Source organism: Dromaius novaehollandiae, chromosome 11, assembly GCF_036370855.1.
Source record: "Dromaius novaehollandiae isolate bDroNov1 chromosome 11, bDroNov1.hap1, whole genome shotgun sequence".
In the NCBI taxonomy this organism is placed as follows: Eukaryota; Metazoa; Chordata; class Aves; order Casuariiformes; family Dromaiidae; genus Dromaius; species Dromaius novaehollandiae.
In genome coordinates, this window is record NC_088108.1 from 27,247,855 (window position 1) to 27,268,739 (window position 20,885).

General features: G+C 41.8%; 1 protein-coding gene across 2 annotated transcripts; it reads left to right on the top strand.

Moving 5' to 3' along the window:
- The first annotated feature begins 381 nt into the window (after nt 1-381).
- On the top strand, nt 382-16,545 carry LOC112980857 (V-set and immunoglobulin domain-containing protein 4-like). 2 transcript variants are annotated; one of them, XM_064518499.1, is made up of 10 exons: nt 382-675; nt 6,173-6,408; nt 7,724-8,080; nt 8,723-9,004; nt 9,344-9,412; nt 10,696-10,773; nt 10,855-10,923; nt 11,763-11,876; nt 13,676-13,697; nt 14,581-16,545. In XM_064518499.1, exons 2-10 carry the CDS (start codon nt 6,354-6,356, stop codon nt 14,777-14,779), a joined length of 1,245 nt encoding a protein of 414 aa, XP_064374569.1. In that variant the 5' UTR covers nt 382-675; nt 6,173-6,353; the 3' UTR covers nt 14,780-16,545. The 2 variants fall into 2 exon arrangements, with proteins under 2 accessions (XP_064374569.1, XP_064374568.1); XM_064518498.1 differs by lacking the exon at nt 382-675 and having other exon boundaries at nt 1,353-6,408.
- Nucleotides 16,546-20,885: the final 4,340 nt, after the last annotated feature.

Below are 20,885 nucleotides of genomic sequence, written 5' to 3' on the forward strand. Positions count from 1 at the left end.
AGGAGAGCTTTAATGCTTTTCAAGGAGTCTCATGCAGTTGCTGCTGATTCGAAAATAACTGAAGTGCTAAGGTTAGCCCGGCACCTGCTTTTTGGAGCTGTCAGCCTGAGAAGATGGAAGATCAGATTTATTCTTAACCCATGTTCAACATACCATGGAATCAAAGCTTTTGGGAATGGGACTGACTGCCACTGACAGTGTAGGGCCAGGTTGAATTTGAGAGTTTGTGCATTGCCTATATGTGGGTAGCTTGCTGGGTACCAGCCTTCAGATCCAAGCAGTGAGGGGACTTAATATTAAGTGGTTTTCTGAGGTAGTGGTGTAAAAGCCCAAAACACTGTATTGTGATGTTACTGAGAAGAGAACTTGTAGTAGAAGGCTCCACAGTTGACAACTGAAAGTCGGATGGATTGTGTGCTGTAAAATGGCAATTCTATCTTTTCAGACACTTTAGGAACCTGCTGTATTTTTAATTTCAAACAGGTGCTGGAGTAAAGATCATCACCGTGCCCCAGGCTCAGCAAAACAAATGTTACTGCTGTTACGAAGGAGCAAGTATTCTTGATACTAGAAGAGATACAGCACAGCCATCCCCTGAACAATATAGGAGGGCCACACAGACACAAATCAACTGAAGTGAATACATGGGAAGTGAAAGGGAGAGCAAGATGAAAGGTAGGACAAAAAGAATTTGAACAAAACTTAGTGGAAAAACCTGGATGCTGTCAGCTGCACTGTCACGGTGTAGGAAATATCCGGTCCCTTTAATAATTCAGAGTGGACGATGGGGCTCTGTGAGAAAATCCTGGAGGATGAAATGGCATTAAGTTGGTAGGTGTGCAGAAGTTTTTTGGGTGCCACAAGCTCCTTGGTGCTTAATTTGCTGTTGATCTTGAAGAGCCCTGTATTCAAGCAGATGTCTCGTGTCAGTCCCTTTGTGTATGGGTGTTTGAATGATGGGCAGGCGAACGGAGAAGTTGTAAAGTTGCATCCTTTTCAGTGGATTTTGTAGAACTCCCTAGCTCTTTGTTTTTTAATCCAGAAAAAATCAAGTTCTGTCTTGAGACACCGTTTCCAAAAAGCAAAGAGATGAAAGAGGCTGATAAGACCTGCAGAAGCATTTCCTGCTTTTTTTTTTCCAAGACCTCTTTTGTGGAAACTAGTTTCCTCTTGCAAGTAGCAGGAATAACATAATCCCATCCTGTGTCTACAGTGTGATGAAGGACTAAATTACTAGCATATCTTTCTGCACACTGTTTGTTGAAGCTGTGCTGAGTGAAAATGTCAATGCCTAGGAAAAATCAGGAGAATAAGAAATTTTAAATAAAGGGAAGCATTTGAATTGGGGGGGTGGAGGGAGGAAGTTCTTGGAATGAAAAATTCTATGGTAGTATCTACTATGGTAGATACTATTTTCAAAATTACTTCAGATTGCCATAGGGTATAGGATAATGATTCTTTTAGTGATGCTGTAACCTTAAATAGGCCCTTCTTCCCAGAGCTTGGCTGGGGTTATGAGGAACTTAAGATCAGCCATTGGGACATCTGGGCAGAAAGGAGGTTAATGTCCTTAACTGATCCAGTACTTTTGCACTTCTGTGTCAATTATCTCAAAGACCTTGTGATGTAATCAAACTGGAGCATTGTTTTTCCTCTCTCAAGCTGGGATGAAGCCTGCATTTTCTTAAATTTCTGCATTATTGCTTGATAAATAAGGAAGGACTATGCTGGGACTTTTGTAATGACTGAAACCATTATCTTAGCCGTAAAATATAAATATTTATTATAAAGGACTATATTTGTTCTGTGAAAACCATGCTGGAATTTGGCTGTGAATAGAGCCAATAGACAAGTCACTTGGAAATTATAGTTGGCATAGAAAGTGGACTTTTTCTTGGATATGGTTGTTCATCAACAGCAACCTGTCCTAAACATCTCGCCTCCTGACCACTACTACTTCTTTTTTTTTTTTTTAATAAGGTCTGAGATATCAGGGCTGCTGCAGGTCAAAGGAGGTTCTGCGCACCCAGCAAAATTGTTCTTGAGGCTGTTGTGAGGACAAAAACACAATCGGGCTGTGGTTACTGAACGGGCTTTCATTTCTGCAAAAGGTCCCTTAACGTGCAAAAACTGAGATATGATGCTGGAACTCTTTTTGCTTATTCTGGGAGTCCTGAGGAAATTGTCTCAGCCTGAAACCATACTTAAGAACGTTACTCAAAAGGAAGGCATAGGGAGATACCCCAGAGCAAACAATACTAGGTTGCTTATGCAGTGTTGGGATGTTCAGATGTTTGACACATTGTCGGTAGTATCTGAATGATTGTTCATGGCCAACAGTGCTGAAGGTGGAAAGGTGAATCCTAGGGGAAAAGCTGAGATTACAGGTCTGTCTTGTATTCAGCATGGGAACTGAGAATGCACAGACAATGCTCACCAGTACTGAACAGAAATATGACATGGTATTAACCTACTAAGACCTTGCTAGGTATTGCATGAACAAAATTAGTGAATAACAAAAGTTCTGTGATTGTCAGGATGGAGAACAGTTGCCATGTTGAATGGAATGACTCCTAAATTTTGGAGGGGGAGTGTTTTGAAACAGAAGAATTCTGGATGCAATGGACATGTTTCCTTACCTTTTTGTGTTTGTGCAAATAAACATTGTCATAGCAGAGGGAGGTTTCCATGTATGTGACAAGCAAACTTACTCACTAGGAAGCTGTGCCTTATCACTTATAGTGTATCAGTGTAAGTTTTTTTATAGATCCTAGTAAGAAGGGCATTGAGTCCATAACGTATTGATTAAAATACCATTTATTACAGATAACATGAGAAGGAAAAGGGGGATAGCACAGATAGTCTTAAGTCCCTTCAGATGCTGGGAACCCCGAGTTGTAAAGCAATAGATGGACCTCTAGTCAGGGCATGGCATGCTGTGCAGATCCCATTCATGCTGAGGTTCACTTTATCTTTAGAGTTTTTTATAGTATTTTCTTAGAAGTAAACAACTCCATTCATTATTTCTACTGTTGAGAAAAAGAAGGTTGCTTCTTCATGCTGCTTCACTTCAAGATAAAAGACAAGGACAGCTTGGTGGTGTCATTGCCAGGTGCCAAGTGGGAGCTGCCTACATGCTCCTGCCTTACAATTAGCCAGCTGAGTTTGTCCTGGGGAGAAGTGATATGTGTAGTTCAGCACAGGCCTGTGCCTACTCAGGTCAGCTGTTACGTGAAATACTAACTCATGATGTACAATGGTCTTCCGGTTAAGAGCACTTCACCCCTGCAACCTGATGCAGAACAAGTTAGTTTTACCAACGCCCATAGTTGCTTCATTGTAATGCAAGTTTCCTTCCTTCTCTGTCGTCAATGCCCAGGGCCAGTGCCGCTTGCTTCTAGTTTTAGTGTGCTGTATCGCAGTAGCTGGGGAAGGAAGGATCCATTTTCCTTGACTTCAGTGTGGTAAGAACTTACAGAACACACCCAGGCATGACAAGCACAGTGTGAACAAACAAAAAGTGCCCATCACATGCTCCTTTCATCATCAGTTTTTGTACTCTTTCAGACTAGCACTCTACCCTGCCTGCTGCACCTTAGCCATCCATATGTTACCTCATATTGCTTTGTGCTTCCTCACACAGAGCCCTCCAGAATAGGAGTTAGTCCTGTGACTTGCAAAGGCAAGGATAACAAGCCATGCGATGCCTATGAGATGTCCTCAGCTGCTTGAAGAGAAATACCACAGTCCAATAAAAGTTAGATAAATCCTCTTCTGAAAGTTCATCCAGAGAGAGAGAGCTCAGCTCATGATGGTCTTCCATGTTTTCAGTAACTTAATTTGATACCAGTCTTTCCTGGACTGTATGATGCCACCTCATCCAGTTCCTGCTAAAAATACGTTGCTGTCTCCTAAAAAAGGATTGCTGTTTTGAAAAACAATATCTGTGTGATTACAGTTCTCCCAAGCAGAAGCAAGAGACATGACTACTACCAAGCTTCATCTCTGTGTACAGGTGTCTGTACTTAAGTTGCATCATATAAAGGACCTGAGAGATTTCTCCTGCCCGTATCCCCAATAACCACAAATGTATATATGTCTGTATATGTACACACATGCCTTTTTTTCATCAAGCAGTGGTAGTTCTCAGTCTAACAGTTTCAAGGATGGCACATACACTGCTAGCGGTAGGTTCCCTTATGACTTAGTTTGAGTCAAGCTATGCTTTTGCCTTCCTGCCCAGCCAGCCATGGAAGCAGTTTCATTCGTTTGAACTTAAGGTGTTCTTTTCTCTTCTTTTTTCGAACCAAGAAGTATGCGAACACTGCAACCAGCACAAACAATTTCTTCCTCTCAGTCTCAGTGAGTGCAGATTGGAATTGTGTCTCATGGAAAACTTCTGATGCAGGAAATACAGGGCTGCAAAGAAGCAGCATGTGAAAGCAGGTCCCAAAAATCTCTTGGTAACTAACAAACATTTTTGATTTTTTTCAAGTAGGACATTTGCAGAAGTATTTAGGCTTTAGGTTGGCTAGGTGTCCTCTTTAGTTAAAACTGCAAATGTAGTGGACTGTAAGAAATGAGTTGAACTGATGCTTCTCCAGGCTGTGACTACAACAGGTTATAAAGACTTTTTTATCCAAATAAAGGCGAGGAGAATCCAGAGTCGGAAAACTGACACCTGTGTGTAGTAAAATCACAGTCTTCAGGGAAACATAGATCAAAATATTATAACCTGAAAAGAACCAAATTCAAACTCATACCAATAACATTGCCATAATTAGATCAATATTAATAACAAATAGTCAAAACATTATATATATGCACATATGCTTTTAAGCACCATTATTATGCAGAATGAACTAGCAATGACTCTAGAATAAGCATGCATGTAAAAGCAATCATACTGAAAGTAAAAACCATGAAAGAAAAAGGAACGGGGTAATATCTGAGGCCCAGGTCTGTATACACAAATCTCCCATTTTCAATGTAAAATTACATAACAACCTAATTAAGCTGCCCATAAATGATAATATAGGTGGAGCTGTCTTTAAGCTATATATAAGACTACAACAAGCAAATTTTCCCCATATTTCCAGTACTTCAGAATCAGGTGTGCAGAACTGATTGCTCTGGCATCAAGTACAGATGTAAATATTGTCTTACTATCATTCAAGGGAATTGTATTTTAGTATATGGTCTAAGATTTTGTTGACTGTGTTTTATTAGTCTAGCTACTTGCCTTTAAGGACTGGAGGTTGAATATGGACATAATAATAGCAAAGTGCTTACATCAATTTAACTGAATACAATGAAGCATTAAGCCTAAGAGATTTATGTCATGAAGAAGGTAAGAAAAATGTGGAGCTATAGAAAAGAGAAATAGGTAGGTAAAGTCTCTTGAAGATTATACTTCAGTAGAGAGTAGATATTTCTCCTAGACAGATCCAATGCTCACTACATTCCATGAAAGTTAAGAAATCATGATTTCATAGCCTCAGAGACTTTTTTTCCTTTTTTTTCTTTCTAGGCATATCATTGTTTACCTGTTTTCAAAGTAGTCCATAGGGAAATACAGGTGCATATGTCCCTAATCTGTATTGTTAATTGAATTCAGTTAACCAATTATTCAACAAAACAACTAAATTGCTATGTGAGAAAGAAGAATCAATCTGTGATAAAGAGTGAGATAGTCAAACCAGTTACTTGCAGTTTCTGGAAATGATTTGTTTTCAGATTTCTATTTCTAAATTCCCCACCTCTTATGTGGGGTTAGTATGATATCTTTTGTTTCACAGTGGTAATGTAAAGATTTAGGGGGTGAGGTTGATGAATATTAATTTAAACCACAATGGTTAGTTCTATAGAAAAGCTGATGAGAAAATGAATAGTAAGGACTATTTGCTTCTCCTAATTTTAGTTAATAATGCTCTATCAGACCTTGTTATATGTAACATGTATATTAAAATTTTTTATTTAGAAAGCAATGCAAGGAGGGAAAGAAGAAGAGAGAGGTGCTCAGGAAAAGAAAGAAACAAGACAAAGGAAATGGTTATTTCAAAATGGAGTTTAAAAAATGGAGGGGAAAAGCAAACTCAGTAGGAAATATGGTCTAGAGTAGAAATAACTCTTAATCTTTCTTCTTTTTGTCCTCTGCTCACACCTCTGACAGCCATCACTAAAACACACTTGTTTTGTGAAAAAAAGAGGAAGGAAAAAACAATCAGCAGCTGTTCTGGATTTTAGATGACAAAGTGAATAAAGAAAGGGAAGTGGTGCTGATTTACTCCCTGGCCTTGAGAGAGCAGGTCTGTTTTACTTCAAGGGAAGAAGAAGCCCCAGTCCTGGAGAGGATGGGAATGCTGGTGAGAACTGCTGTGCTTATGAGTCCTCTTCTTTTCTGCAATGGTGAGTAATGAAAAAGTTCTTATGTTCAGAGGAAACTCCTTCTCTGACACAGGTGTGTGTAGGTGAATGTTCGTACAGGGGCTTCAGGAGCAGAAATATGGCCAAAAAAGCCAACTTCTTTGCATCCTTCTGGTTTTGTATTCAGTTGTTTCAAATCTAGTGGCTACAGAGTGTAAGGGTGCATGAAGTGTGTGAAAATGCTGCCCGTACAAAGCTCTCAGATCTAACATAATGAGTTCTTTCAAAGAACATAGCAAGCAGCACAGCATTAGACATCTGGTTAGCTCCGATGTTCCTTGAGCTGGAGCCCAAGGTCCTGGGAGAGTCCCTGCTCTAGCTGGCATGTCAGCTTCCAAAAAGCTCACTGTGAAGAGAAGCATGAATAGCTGTTAAAACTCAACAGTGGCAAGGAAAAAGATAAATTGTTGTAATCACAAGGCTAGAGATACAGCCAGACACGCAGTTCATCTGTGTCAGATCCTGGTCTACTTCTTCTCCACTTGCATGAAGAAGAGAGAACCTGGCATCTGAGGTTAGATTCATAGAGCCCTTCATCTTGACCTTAGATGTGCCTCTATCATCTGTAGGATGGCACCAGCAAAGGGGAGGTTTGGAAACAAGGAGGAGAGGTAAAGGCTGATGTTGTCTGGAAAAGCGTCTGTGGAAGTATAGGTTCACCCCTAACAGTAAGGAAAATGATTTAGGGAAGCTTTTTTTTCTTTAATGGCAAAATTTGAAGAGTTCTAGACTTTTCTCTATTGTTCAAGTTGCTTAAATTCAGGGTAGTAAGGAAAAGCAAAGAATTATTGTTTAGACAGTAGGGAAGAAGAAGAAGCATAAAAACTGCATCATGATTTGCTGTTAACATGCAGTGCTTCCCAGGAAATCCCTGAAAGTAAAATTAAGTGACAGAAGGATAAATGCTAAGTGTGACTGGGGAGCTGTGGGACTTAGATTTGGAGACAAACCGCTTCTCTCAAGTTTAAACCTTCTACTAATTCTGATCTCATGCTCTGCCTGAGGCTGAGGTTTACACCAGAGAGAGCACAAGAGCCAAATTCAGCACACGTGCTGTATTTCAGTTTTTCTCGCAATCAGCTGTCTTCTTCACACCAAGCTGCTCCTTTGTTAGCCCATACCCTGAAAGACATTCCTTCACTCTATATTGACTGCCAGTGTTTGTGACTTGGTGAATTCCACTTGCTGACGCTCTCACCATTGTTTCATGATCCGGGAGTTACCTTCACCACAGTGGTGGAGTTTTTTTTGCCTGGGTTTTCCTGGATTTTCTTTCCTTTCCCTATTTTTCTTGCAGCTTTTCTGGACCTGGCTGGCCCCAATGAAATTAAAGGAGTGTGGAAGGGATCTACCATCTTGCCCTGTAGCTATGTGCCTGTGAAGGACTTTGTGCAGGAAACGCTTACTTGGACTGTGGTACACGACCAAAGGTCGGGTGCTATCTTTCGGAGGGACCACTCTGGTGATCACGTTCTACTGTCCGAATACAGAGATAGGGTCAGTGTCCTGAAGAACTCTCCAGGGGATGTGTCTCTTCATATTTTGAAACTTGAAATCTCCGATAGGGGAACCTACACCTGCCAAGTCACCTGGAGAGCCAGCAACAACAGTCTGATAACAAAAGAGATCACCACCAGAGTTGAGGTAGTTAAAGGTAAATCCAAAAAGGAACCTGTGCTAGAGTGGAAGTCTTTGTCATTCAGACAGTATTTAACCATTTAATAGACTACACAGCCAGTGATCGCTTGCTTCCAGTACAGGATCATTTGGCTGAATGGAGTCTGACTCCTCTGAGAAGCGAGAAATGGGTCAGGGAAGGGAATTAGGGCCCATGATACTGCACTGTCTGGTTCAGGGATGGGGGAAAGTTTTGTGGCCTCTCACTTACTAATTTGTCCCTGACTCTCTTTGTATCCAATTGCCCGATATTTCTATGGGATATGCAGCAGAAAGGAAATGACTAGATATTGCATTGTTCTTTGACCAAATATCATTGTACACCCCAGAATTCCCTTTATTTGGGCAGTGATGATTTATAGAGGAATGGAGATGGCATCAACACAGCAGAAAAGGTCTTCAGTGTAGGAGTTTCAATGGGCGGCATAACTGGTGTAAAGCTGTCTGTAGGGACAGGAGAGCTGAGCTTAATCTGGGCAGAGAGGAGACATGACAGTGGTGCCTCTGTTCCTTCTGGGAAAGGGCTTAGACCTGGCAAGTGAACTGCCACGGAGCGCAGGGAAGACTTCTAAACCAGCCAAGGCCAGCGTGACCTGAGCCCAAGCTGCTTGTCTTTCAGTTGCAGTGACTAAGCCCGTCATCAGGGCTGGTGAGCTGGGACTGATGGTCCCAGCAGGAGCCAGGACCAGCCTGACCTGCGTGGCCAGCGGATCCCCACCCATCAGCTACCGCTGGTTCCTGGGAGAGCCGGGAGGAAAAGCTCGGCAGCTGAGCAGCCAGGCTGAGCTCACGTTTGACAGCGTGCGACCCTCCGACTCGGGGAAATACTACTGCGAAGCAGAGAACAGGGTTGGGGCAGGCGTTGCCCAGCGGAGCGATGCCGTGGAGCTGACGGTGAGAGGTGAGTCCCCAAACCAGAGCTCGTCATCTCAGCTGCAGGAAATGATCAAGGCAAACAGTCTCCTCTTTCTGTACACAGATCAGACAATTAATGCTGAATATGAGTTGTGATTTTTGGAACAGTTGCACATGAGTGCAAAAGAGTGTACAGCAAAGGAATAGGAATTAATTATGACTGCTTTCTAACACTGCTAGCAGCCAGTCCCCTACTTGTCCTCTAGATGGTTGGTTGGTTTTTCACTGTCTTATAGGTCACATGGAAAAAGTCTCCTGTATTACTGCAGCAAAAGAAACCATGGTCAAACTCCTTTTTTGCCTGTCACTCTTGTTCAACTTGCAGATCTGCCCACAACAACAGCAGCTTTTGTGAGTGATGTGGGAACCCCGGAGAGACACCACACAACCACAGGTGAGGAGTTTAAGCAGTTATAGCTGACAGCAAGAACAAGGAGTCAACAGGAGGGTTAACACCAGCATTTTATAATGGGTTTTGTTGCTGGTGAACACACTCTTGACAAAATATTATTTTTAGTCTGTTTGCCTCAGTTTTAATCCAGCTGTCTCTGAATACAAAGCATCCTGCTTTCCTAACTCTCCAGTCTGTGCAGGGCTTTTTGCTTGCTTGTACGGGGTTTATATCCCATCCTTTCTGAGGTCTAATAAGAGACTGAAGTGGTGTGTTTAGTTGTATTTATACGTGTGTTTTTATGTGTTGCCACAAACTGCTCCATCCTTTGGGCTGGTTTTAGGCTGGCAGCGTTTTGAGCCTGTATTCTCAAGGATGGCTGTAGAGAGACCAAACTTACAATTTCCATGGTCTATGGGGGTTGTCGGGTAAGGATTTGGGGCATTGGACCACCTTGTCATCTTTGTGGGTTTTGCGCTTTTGGTTTGGTGGGGTTTTTTTAAGTGCACTTCCACCCCATCCCTCCATATATGTCAGCCAGCCTAAAGTAGGATTGTCCTTGGAGAAACAGCCCAATAACTCATGGCTGGTGCTCACAAGTACCTCAGTAGGCCCTCAAACTCTGCCCCCAACAACAGGGGTCTTTCAGGGGGAGATAACTTTCTTTGCCATTAACTTCCACTAAGCTCCTTGCACTTGTGTTTGTGTTAATAGCAAAGAAAAGTGTCAAGTTGGAGGTTTAATGCGAGCACTTAGTATTGTATTCTGCTGCTGGTGAAAAGGTACTTAATATTTTTGTTGCTTTTGCTTCAGCTTTCTGTCTGAATGAATTTGTATGTGTCTGAGGGCTGCTGGAAATACCACTTCTTAACCTGTAGACCAGATAGGATATTCTAGAATTTGTTCTCTTTTCCCCTCTCTTAAAGGGCTTTTTGCTTGTTTTTTTTCTGGTCTTGAGTGAAAACCACTGAAGTGGGAGGCAGAGTAGTAGTAATTCTACTGGTAGATTACAGATGATAAAAATTGCTTCAAACCCTGTCCGGAAATGGTCCAAATTACTAAGGACAGTTGTTTTGAAGGAGGCTTGTAGTTTGTGTGGTTTATCTTTACGAATTGTGGGTATTTGGACTTAGGATAGAGTAGATTTGCTTGTGGAAACTATATTTTTGGGCAATGCTTTGTCTGAACTTATAGTATGCCACCAGTCTCACAGCAGGCTGTTTGAATCATCTTCAGCAACTAGAAACTGAGGGAAAGATGTTGACAATTCTTGACTTCTCTTACAGAAAAGTGTCAAACAGAGCTGGTGTTCAGAGGTACCTCAGTAATCCCTTGGACTTCACGAGGCTCTACCACTGTGGCAGGTGCACATTATATATAGCACTTTTAGGGCTTGCCTATTTTCACTGCACTGTAAAGGTAATGGAGACAATGTGTTTTTGCAGATCTGCCCCTAACAGTAATGACTTCTGAGAATGATGTACAAAATCCAGGAAAGAATCATACAACTGAAGGTAAGTGGAGAACAGAACAAAAGCTGAGAAGGAGATCAGGGACCCAAACTGGTCACTCGATCAGTCCCTTCAGCCCCCAAAATACTGTTCTGCATCCTGGCTGCAAAAGGTGCTCTCAGTGTGTCCAGATTCCTGAAGCATTGACCTGTTCCTGTATCTTATCCTAGTCATGGCTTTTTATGATGTGAATGTTTCATGATGGCCCTTGAAAAGATTCTGGATGTAAGAAAAGATACAGTTTCATAATTAGTGGTCACAGAGTTCTTGTTGCATTCCCAAACAGTTGTCCATTCTGGTCTTTTCTTTGTGTGAAAGTTGGATGAGCAGAAAAGCCTCAGTGTTCAGTTCAGGCAGATCTTTCGTAGCACATCTAGCTTTGCGGTGCCATGGTGGGTTTAAACAGCTCCAACAGCTGAACTGTATCTGTGGATGAAAGGGGCTGATGGTATAGACTGAGCCCCCAGATCTCATGGCTTTTGTTGTAACTATTCTGTCCAGCTCTGCTCGGAGTGGTTCTGTCAGCCTCAGTTAGTCTGAGCATCTCCAAGTAAGAACTTCTGCCAGTGGCCTTTATGGTCCCGGTGTGTCAGTGAGACGCATGAACAGCAAGTCTAGCTTACACACACGCACCTACTCAAAGCCAAATGACTGAGGTGATGTTAGGGTGGGGAAAAGCAGGGGCAAGAACAGGTAGTATAACTGCCTGCCCGTTAGGAAGGCTGGCTGAGCAGCCAGCCCATTTTTGCCCTCGGGGAGATGGTCAGTATCGTGTAACTGCTGCTGCTATTGCAGCCCAGGGGAGTTTCTCTGTTTGAAAGGCTTGTGCTTTGTCATTCTAGATCTCCAGAAGACTCACCTGTCCTTGTACCTGGTCATCCTGATCGCTGTGGTTTGTGGTGCTGTCGTTTTCCTTATCCTATCTATTATCCTTTGCATTAGAAAGCCCAAATATGGTGAGTAGTGTGTTCTGGAAAACTTGAATGTGCTGTGCATGCCCAGCTTGGTTTTACTCCTAAGGGCTTTTGTGGAGGAGTGTGGTACTGTACTCGTTACTGCATGATTCAAGTATCAGGGCTGCTACAGGAAGGTGCTTAATTGAAATATACATGAGCAAAACTGGGAGACTGTAAAGGGCAGAGAAGTCCCTTTTTCATTGGGGGGGGTGGAATCTCCTAAGTCTAAGAGGCTCTTTCAGACACTGACAAAATACTCCTTTTTAGAAAGGCAGCAATCGCATTATGCACTCTCAGGCTGTTTTCTGGACTTGCTCAGCTCCTGCTTACTGCGGCCCTGGGGATGTGATCATTTCCCAAGGGCTTTGGCCAGTCTAGGTAGTCCACAGTGAATCTAGACCCTGTGGGGTGATGCTTGGCGTTTGCCTGGAGCTGCTGCTCGAGACTGAACACCAGAGGGCAGGCAGCTTTCAGCAAGGGCCAAACTGGCCCAGGAGCCATCTCCTCGGATTTCCACTTAAGGCTGAATCTAGAGTATTTTGCTAATCACTTCAGTGTCTCACGTGTTTCCCAGGCATGGTTTCTAGTAATTCCAGATGCCCAAAGCTGCCTCCTTTTGACACTGAGAACCATGCCTGTAACTGACTGGCTGGAGCCCACTGGAACTAGTTGCACTCGGTAATTAGACCATAGAAACAAAATGAGAGAGAAGCATTTCATATTTGCTGCCTCTGAGCAGACACCGTATCAGTGCAACTCCTACAAACTGTGGAGAAAAAAGGGGCTGCCAGAGGAGGCCAGCTTGATGTTAATTCTGCTGTAGAAAATACTTCATTTAAATAACTTATTTAATATTCATCTACATGTTGATTTGAATAGGAGTGTATCATAGTCTCTTTCATCAGAGTGCAATGTCAGTGTTACTCAGCTTCTTTCCTGCATTTTTCTCTGCTCTATCAAGCTTACACGATGGTTATTTTCCTCTGGTCTTCATGCACATTGCATAGTTCCCAAACCTACATGCTCTACAGAGTTTCTTGGTCAGATTTTTTTAAAGGTTTTTGATAATAAGTTAATCTTGTCTTGCTGTTTTAAAATACCTGTTTGTACCAACTGCTGTTTAATATTTTCCACAGTTAGTATCTAGATGAAAAAAAACTAGTAGTTGTAGTTAATTCTCCTTATTTGATGTGAATTTCTTGCCTATTTATTCTTCAAGCGTAAGATAAATTCATTGAATGTTTGTCTTCTGTACTAATATTAGAAGATTTCTGACCAAACACTTTGTTAAAATCTTTTCTCACTAATAATACAGCAGAGTTCGGAAAGCTTTTTTTCCTTTAAATACCAGTGACCACAGTTTTCTCCTGTTCCTCTGTTTCCTTAATTACCTTTCTGCAGCTCCTTGCTATTAATTAGTATTAGTTATCAAATACCACTTCTTCCTTTTTTTTTTTTTTTTTTTTTCCTTTTAAGAAATCCAAAGTTGTGCTTTGAACTAATGAATAACAGAAGTGTGGGAACTGGGAGCTTCTGGTTCTAAACTCAACTTTACCTTTGACCTTGGGCAAATTATTTTGGCCCAGTTGTGTTCCAGCTGGGATATTTTTTTTTTCCCCCATTTTCTTGACCTGAATCCTGGGAATAGGAGTCATCACCCACCTAACACAATCTTTAAGCTTTCCATTTTTATTCTGTCTTCAGAAGTCACTTGCTCTTATCAAGGAAAGATATAGTAACTTTCATTTGAGAATAAAAATGCAAATTATTGATACACATTTTTGATTGTTCTTTTCCAGCACATGTCTTTGAAGTAAAACAGTGAGTATAATGCTTTATCTAACATTCTGAGGAGGCTTTGGGGACTGTATCAGAGCAGAAAAAACTGTTGTCACTTAGCTGTCAAGATGAAAAATCACTTTGGCAGTATGGATGAGGAGATTAAAAGTTACCTCAGTAGTACATCTTATGGATGTTTTGTGGGCTTCCCACATCCACATATAATGTAGGAAGAGAGATCTTTTGCTTTGCAATATTAGAGTCATAAAAATGAGTGGGAACTGTTCAATTACTCCTTGGCCTGATGATGTCAAATGAAGACTGTTGTCCAGGATAAATTCCCAGTGTTTTTCCAAGTGCAAAAACAGGAATTTCCCTCTTTCTAGAGAGCCAGTACTCCTGATGCAAGAATCAAATGCTGGTGTTATCCCCAAAATATCCTTGGCTGAGCTTGCCTCTTTTAATCACAGCTGGGGCAGGATGTTTTAGCTATATTTCTAAACTCAAACATCAGCAATCCTGTTCTACTTCTAACCTATGCAAGACAAGCTGAAAAGCCTAATAATCTAGCCAAAATATACAGGCCACTTACTTCTCTGCTGTTCTGTACATCTTTATTCTGCAAAGAGTAGTTGTCTGGCTATGTCATTCCAAAAAGTGATACCATAATTCTTGTCGCTTAAGTATCTTTTGCTACCTCTGAAACTCTCCCTGAATTTACAGCAATGTTGCTGTAATGTCCAACATTATCCTTCATCTGGAAGCAAAGGACAAGATGCTTTCCTTCAGGATAGCGTTATAACCCAGTGGCCCAGACTTACACAGCTCTGAGTCAGATCAGAATCTGTCTCAAAATCTCTTCAGCTGGGAGATGCTTTATCTACTCTAGTTGCAACTCTTCTTTCATATTGTACTTTGATTTCAGCCATAACAACTCCATGAGAGCAGAGTCTTCTTCAAAGTTTGACTGTGCGGGTTATTATGAAGAACCCATCTCCTCTACTGAAAACAACTATTTGATGGAGCCCATGAAAAACAACAGATCTGAAGAAGCAAACCTGAATGAATATAACACCCTTAGAAATGCAAAGGAATCTGAATATGAAGTGGGAGACACTGTATAAGAACCAACAACAGTTCTTATTTATCTCCCTATTCATCTTTTTCTCTGAAAAATAGGTTTAACAAGCAGTTTTTGATCCTCTGTGGCTTGTGGAGCCTTAAATTTCTGCAGTGAAAATGCAAACTTCTTTAGAAACTTCACAGCTGTAGACTGCTGTACAGGTCTCTTGATTTTGCTTAAGACAAAAAGAAAGACAGCTTAAAGCTAGGTTAAAATCAAGGACTTTACCATGCTAAGAGCAGAAGGATGAAAAGAAATGTCCTGTGAATTCATCATGCTGTACTCGGTATGCCTTTCTGTGGTACACTCGCAATAAAACACAGACACTTTCTAATTACAGTGAAAGCTGACAGCTTTCAAGCTCGACAGCTTGGGCAATTATAATATTGCAACAATGCATATTCTTTCTGAGATCAACTTTTCTATTCTATTTTTTGTTGCATTTTTAATATTCAAAAGAAATGAAATACTTTTCCTTAAGCTTGTGGCTAGGGTTGCTTACATATACCCAAATTACTTTGATATGAACATGAATATTTTTACATGACCTGCTCATCTTTAAAATGCCAGCAAGCACTCATTATTGCAGATATCCAGTAGTTACTCATTAAGTGCTTTCCTTAGAACTTAAAAGGTATGAAGGGCAAGTAAGGATAGTAAAAACTATGTATAACAAAGGTTTTCACCTCCCGAGTAAATCAGTAATACAGATACTGCAGAGTTGCAGGAGAATCATTTTATAATGAATAATAGGGCAATGCTATGTCAGACCAAAAGCAATGCAGACAGACCAAAAAAACCCAAAAAATAAAAACAAAAAAAAAAAGAGCAGGTGATCTGTCAGGGCCAGGGGGGAATATTAAAGACACAGATAAAGACATAAGCCCTAAATTTGCTGTTACAACTCAGCAAATGTGTGTACTTTTTCTTCCTGAAAGTATCAGCTCATAATTCACCAGCATTCAAAAACAACATTAGGAGCTATTGGGAAAGGAATTAAAACATAAGAGGAAAACACGATGATACTACAACAACGCAGGGAGTGCTTGCCTCTTATGTATGCCTTATGTGCGTATCATCTTAAAAGGATTTAGTAGAACTAGGAAAGATCTAAAGAAGAGTAGTAAAAGATGATTAGTGACCTGAAACCACCAATGTACAAAAACAGATTAAATGCATTTAAATTTCTCAGCTTGGAAAAAAGAGAACAAGGGAAAATATGAGCAAAGTGTCCTAAAACATGACTAGTACAGAGAAGATGAATAGGCAGCATTGTTTGCAGTTTCTCAGAAGACAAAATGCAGCAGACATTGGATGACATTGAATAGGATAATCTGGTAGCAGTTTTAAAGGGAGATAAGTACTTTCTATATGCAATACATGACAGAGTGTGCAACAGGTTATTGCTCATCCACTGCTATGAAAGCCCAAATCTACATGGAGGCACCATGAGTAATTAGAACAATTAATGATATAAAAGTTCAACAATGACTATTAAACACAAAGAATTAGTGATATTTTAACAGTACGTATAAGTGCTCTAATACTTTTTCCCTAAACTTCCTGCATCACAAGTTTCATTTCCTGTTAATAAAATACATAAAAATCAAGGGCTGGGCAACCTCAATTTCAAATGAAAAGGGAACAAATAAGCAGTGTTTTTTGTTGGTGATAATGTCTTGGAAAAATTTATCAACATGTGCATGCAGCTTATAACAAATGTGTGGAAGCAAATGAAAATGATTAAAATTCAGGATTGTGAAGTGAGCAGATTTTGTTATGCTTCTCCTTATTTTGCCTATGAGGCTGGGTGTGCATGAATGTTTGTATGTGCCTAGGAATTCAGCTCCTAGGTGCTTATCACATCCCTTTACTTGAAAGCAGAGGAATTGGGCATCTGCTGGAGTTTGGGATATGTTCTGGATGTTGTGTCAGGTGATATTTGTAGACTGTAGTCAGCCATAGTTGAGGCAATAGAAGATGCCAGAGTTTCTGCTAGTCCAGTTTGAGGTTAGGAGTTAGTGAAATGAGATGTTTAGCATGTGATAGAAAATGAGTCTTATTATGGAGAATGAAAAAAGCCAGTGAAGTCTTACCAGTGTTTTTTCCTAAGGAGGAAGGTGAATAGGGAGGGAAAACTGCTGCATTCATGCAACAAGCCATGCAATTGTTACTAAAAGGGTTTTCTAGAGGGCAAAAGAAAAATCACGACTGGACAATGAGATGCAATGACAAATCAACAGTCATAACGTTTTCTGGGTAACTGTTGCATCTTCTTGCATTTCAGCTCTAGGTGAGGTTGCAGTTTTTGGAACCCTGCAGTAATGTTCTCTTAGAAAAGGAATTTAAAAGAAAAAAAGCGTGGGTGCTTGTTGGGGGGGCATGTTGAGAAGAGAATATTAATGTTACTGGAAAGCAGTCCACCCATCTGAGGTCTACCTCAGAAACTAACCCATTACAATGGGAATGCAGGGCTTCAGCAGTATATGGAGCAAATGGAAAGCAGAGGTTCTCCAAAATCAAGTGACAGGGCGTTGAATGGAACATCTGAGCAAAGAGGGGTGGGGGTGACGCATGCTGCTTGGAGACTGAGGAGAAAGGAGCTCATCCTTTTTTGTAAATGGGAATGGTAGGTACGGCCAGCCACACCAGAAGACTTCTCCCTTCAGGAGAGAGTTGAGCTCTGCATGAACAAAAGAACAGCAATGCAGTCAGCACAACAAGCTGTTCCCTAGCAATATTTCTATTGCTGCTGGTTTTGACCCCATGTGCTGTGCTAATTAGAGGCAATTATTTTAAGCAGTGTAACCCCTCCTGTCAGTTCTTAGGAGCTAGCTGTTTTCTTCCTTCTTTTCCTCTCTGTTTTTAGAGAGAAGCTGTGGGTTTTGCACTAGATGTTGGTACCCCCTGAAGGATGTGGGGGGAAGTTGGAGTGCCATTGCAGTTGGATGGAGACACCCATGTCGGTAATGCGTTGTTCTTGCACAGTGTATTTTCTCAGATGGGAGTGCGGCAATGCTTGATGTACTTGACCATCTCAGCATGACTGCCACCACTACGCAAACTGATGCCTCAGTCTGGCTGCCCTGATGTTACTTGCACTGTTGTCCATCTGAAGTGGTGTGATGTGGAAAAAAAAATGTTTTGTATCTCATGGGCAGAGCTCTGGCACAAGTAAAGAGTATTAAGGCAAGCAGCAATAGAGGTGCAGAAACAAAAAGGATTCCAATGAAGGGCAGGTTGGTTACAGTGTGATCTGAGTATATCCAAGCACTCTCACTGTCCATATCCTATAGATGATGGCTCTCATTTATCCTACAGCTGTATTTCAACTGTGCCACAGATTAAAAAATCAATTCAATTCCAGTTGCATTGCAAACCCACAGGTGATGCAGCCCTGCAAATGTGGATAAATAGCAATTTTATATTAGCTGGACAGCTGTGACCTGGAGCTGATGATGTAAAATAAACTGTTTTAAGGCCAGCAATAAAATTCAGGCTCGTGAGACTGAGAAGAAATCTATAAATTAGGTTCTCTGTGTGGTTTGTATCACAGAGGATGCACCAGGATTGCATATGCTGTTGGACAGCAGGATAATGCAGGATAAGGACTGGAGCCTAATCCAGCGTGGGATCTCTCTGGGGGAAAGAGCAGTTGCTCTGCATCCCGTGGAGTACGCTGGTGAAATACTGTAAGGAGCTGCAAGCCAGGAAGACAAGCTGAGGTTAAGGCAGACCTTCCTAGACCGACACTTCTTCTTACCGAAATCAGAGTTCCGCTAGCCGTCATGGAGCTGCTGGAGGAGGAACAGGGATGTCTGCAAAGAACAGGCCCTGTGAGAGCAGCGAGACTGCCAAAAGCATCGGGAGCCCCTAAGAGTGGGATAACTGCAGGTAAAGGAAGGATTTGTACTGATCTCATAGCTGAATTTGGGAAGCCCATCTGTACTCACATCCAGGGGAGGCAAGGATGTGGGCACAACTAAGAAATGAATACTCGACTGCCAGCGTATATGGACCGCTTGCGTACTGCTGGGAAGTGCTTACAAGGGTTGGACTGAGGTAACGGACAACCCAGAACTGATGTCAGTGACCTGGAGATTCCTGGTAAGGGAAGTGAATTTTCGGAAAGATCACTTGTACGTTGTGTTCTTGTTGCATGACTCAGGCCTTGAAGGAGAAGCTCAATTACACTAACTTTCTGGTTCTTTAGGTGGAACAAAGGCCACATTCTCATGACTCTCTGTACTATTAGCTGGTAAATGTGGTAAAACTGGGGTGCACATGATTGTGAAGGCTAATGCAGTTAACTTCTCTGAAACATCCCCAAAGTGTTTAGTAAACCTGATTCTTTTTAATCAACTCCGAGTTTGCTATGGCTGGACCTACTAAGAATCTCTGATGTCTTGCAGTAAAACTTGTCTTTTTTTTTTCTCTGAGTGCAAATGGTTCATAAATAGTATTCTTTCTTTCCTCCTTCCCTCCACACAAAGGTTGGTATTGCATTTCACCTCCTGCAGCCTGGAAGTTATTTGCATCACCAAGAAAACAGCATAGCAAACTCTCCTCTAGCTGTTGCCAGACTATCTCAAAGCCTGAGGGTAAGGATTCGGGCTCTGGAGGGCTGGGCCCCATGAGTATCCGCGGCCCTATCTGTACTCCTTTTTGGAGTACTCCTTTTAAATACTTCATTATAATAAACCAGGTAACTAGGCACAATGTCTAAGACATTAGAGGCTTTTTCTTCGTGCTTTCAGATGCAAAACAATGAGGAGTCCCTTTAGAAAGAAAGAAATGGGCAGACTGTGTGGCTCAGGGAGGAGAAAGCTAGGAGATGGGTCTCTGTCCACAGGAAAGAAAGATATTAACTAAATCACATTTGAGGAACTACAGTTTTTGATGTTCATTTTAGCTAAGTAGTCAATTTTTATCTTCTATAATTATAGCTTCAGGAAGTCTTGCATGTCCGGTTCAGAAAATAGTCATATCAGCAGTTTTAGCTTGGGTTTTGAGCTTTTGCTGGGGCATGTTTCCCCCAAATCCAACTTCTTTTAAAGTCTTTTGAATGGGAGATAAGTTTTTCAGGACAAGCTTCGTTTACCAGTCATGGGCCAGGATGTACAAATGGTTGGTTTTAAATCATGTCTCTGAAAATGGACTCACTCACCCTTTCAGAGATGTTTGAATTTTAACAGTGCTTTTTTCCTCCAGGCAGGACTCTCTCAAATCTGGCTAGTGGCAACTTAGCGGCAGAGAAGGGACGGATGGGGTATGGGCATTAGCCCACGAGCTAGAACTTGCCGTTCCAGTTCAAACGAACTGGTTCCATACTGGTAGCTTCAGCAAAGAAGTCAAGAAGAAAAGGCAGCAAAAATCAGCTTTCCATCGCACCAACAAGGTTGTGTTCTGCAAGAGCGTGCAGTGCTCTGCCTGTTACTTTCCTCTGCGGGAAACAGCTGGCGCTAACTCAGCCTGGAGCCTCGCGTACGCCTTGCGCAGGTCTTGCCGCACCACACACGGCTGGTTGCTCCAGGCTGCCGGCGCTTGCCATAGGCAGGTTTTATTGCAACAGTCAGCAGAACTCGGCTTAAGTCACGTTCCGAAAGCCAAGAGTGGGTGTGCTTCTGTGCGAAGAGTGAAAGGAGACCTGCGCTGTGCTCATCCGTTGACCAGTTTTGTGAAGACGAAGATAGTTACTGGTTTTCATTGCCCTGCCCAGAGGTGGGAACAAGCCGTCATTGACAAAGCGCAGCACTTCCAGAGACTGGTCTGACCTCAGCTGCTGTGTAAACACTTCCTAACTAAACCAGACAAATATCTGTTGTGATGGGACGTAGCTGTGGCGAAACCTTCCTGGTTTTAACCTTCCTTTCCAGGCCCATCGGAGAATGGATCCCTGTATTTCAAACATGTCTACCTTGTGCTCAAATTTTATACTGAATTTCTTGTGTACCCTAGACTTCCAGTACTGATGTATGTGAGAGAAGACTTTCAGGGTAGTCTGCTGTTTCTTCCTATCTATTATTCTTTTATTTCAAGCCAAAAATCCTGTCCAGACAGAAATCTTCCCCACTGACACAACTGCAAAGAAGTGGAAGGGAAATGAA

Excerpts from the sequence above, each read along its gene's own strand:
- LOC112980857 (XM_064518499.1), top strand. The coding sequence starts at position 6,354 with ATGGGAATGCTGGTGAGAACTGCTGTGCTTATGAGTCCTCTTCTTTTC. Across the intron at positions 6,409-7,723 it reads TCCTCTTCTTTTCTGCAATG|CTTTTCTGGACCTGGCTGGC; the intron begins GTGAGTAATGAA and ends TTTTTCTTGCAG. Across the intron at positions 10,924-11,762 it reads AAAGAATCATACAACTGAAG|ATCTCCAGAAGACTCACCTG; the intron begins GTAAGTGGAGAA and ends TTGTCATTCTAG.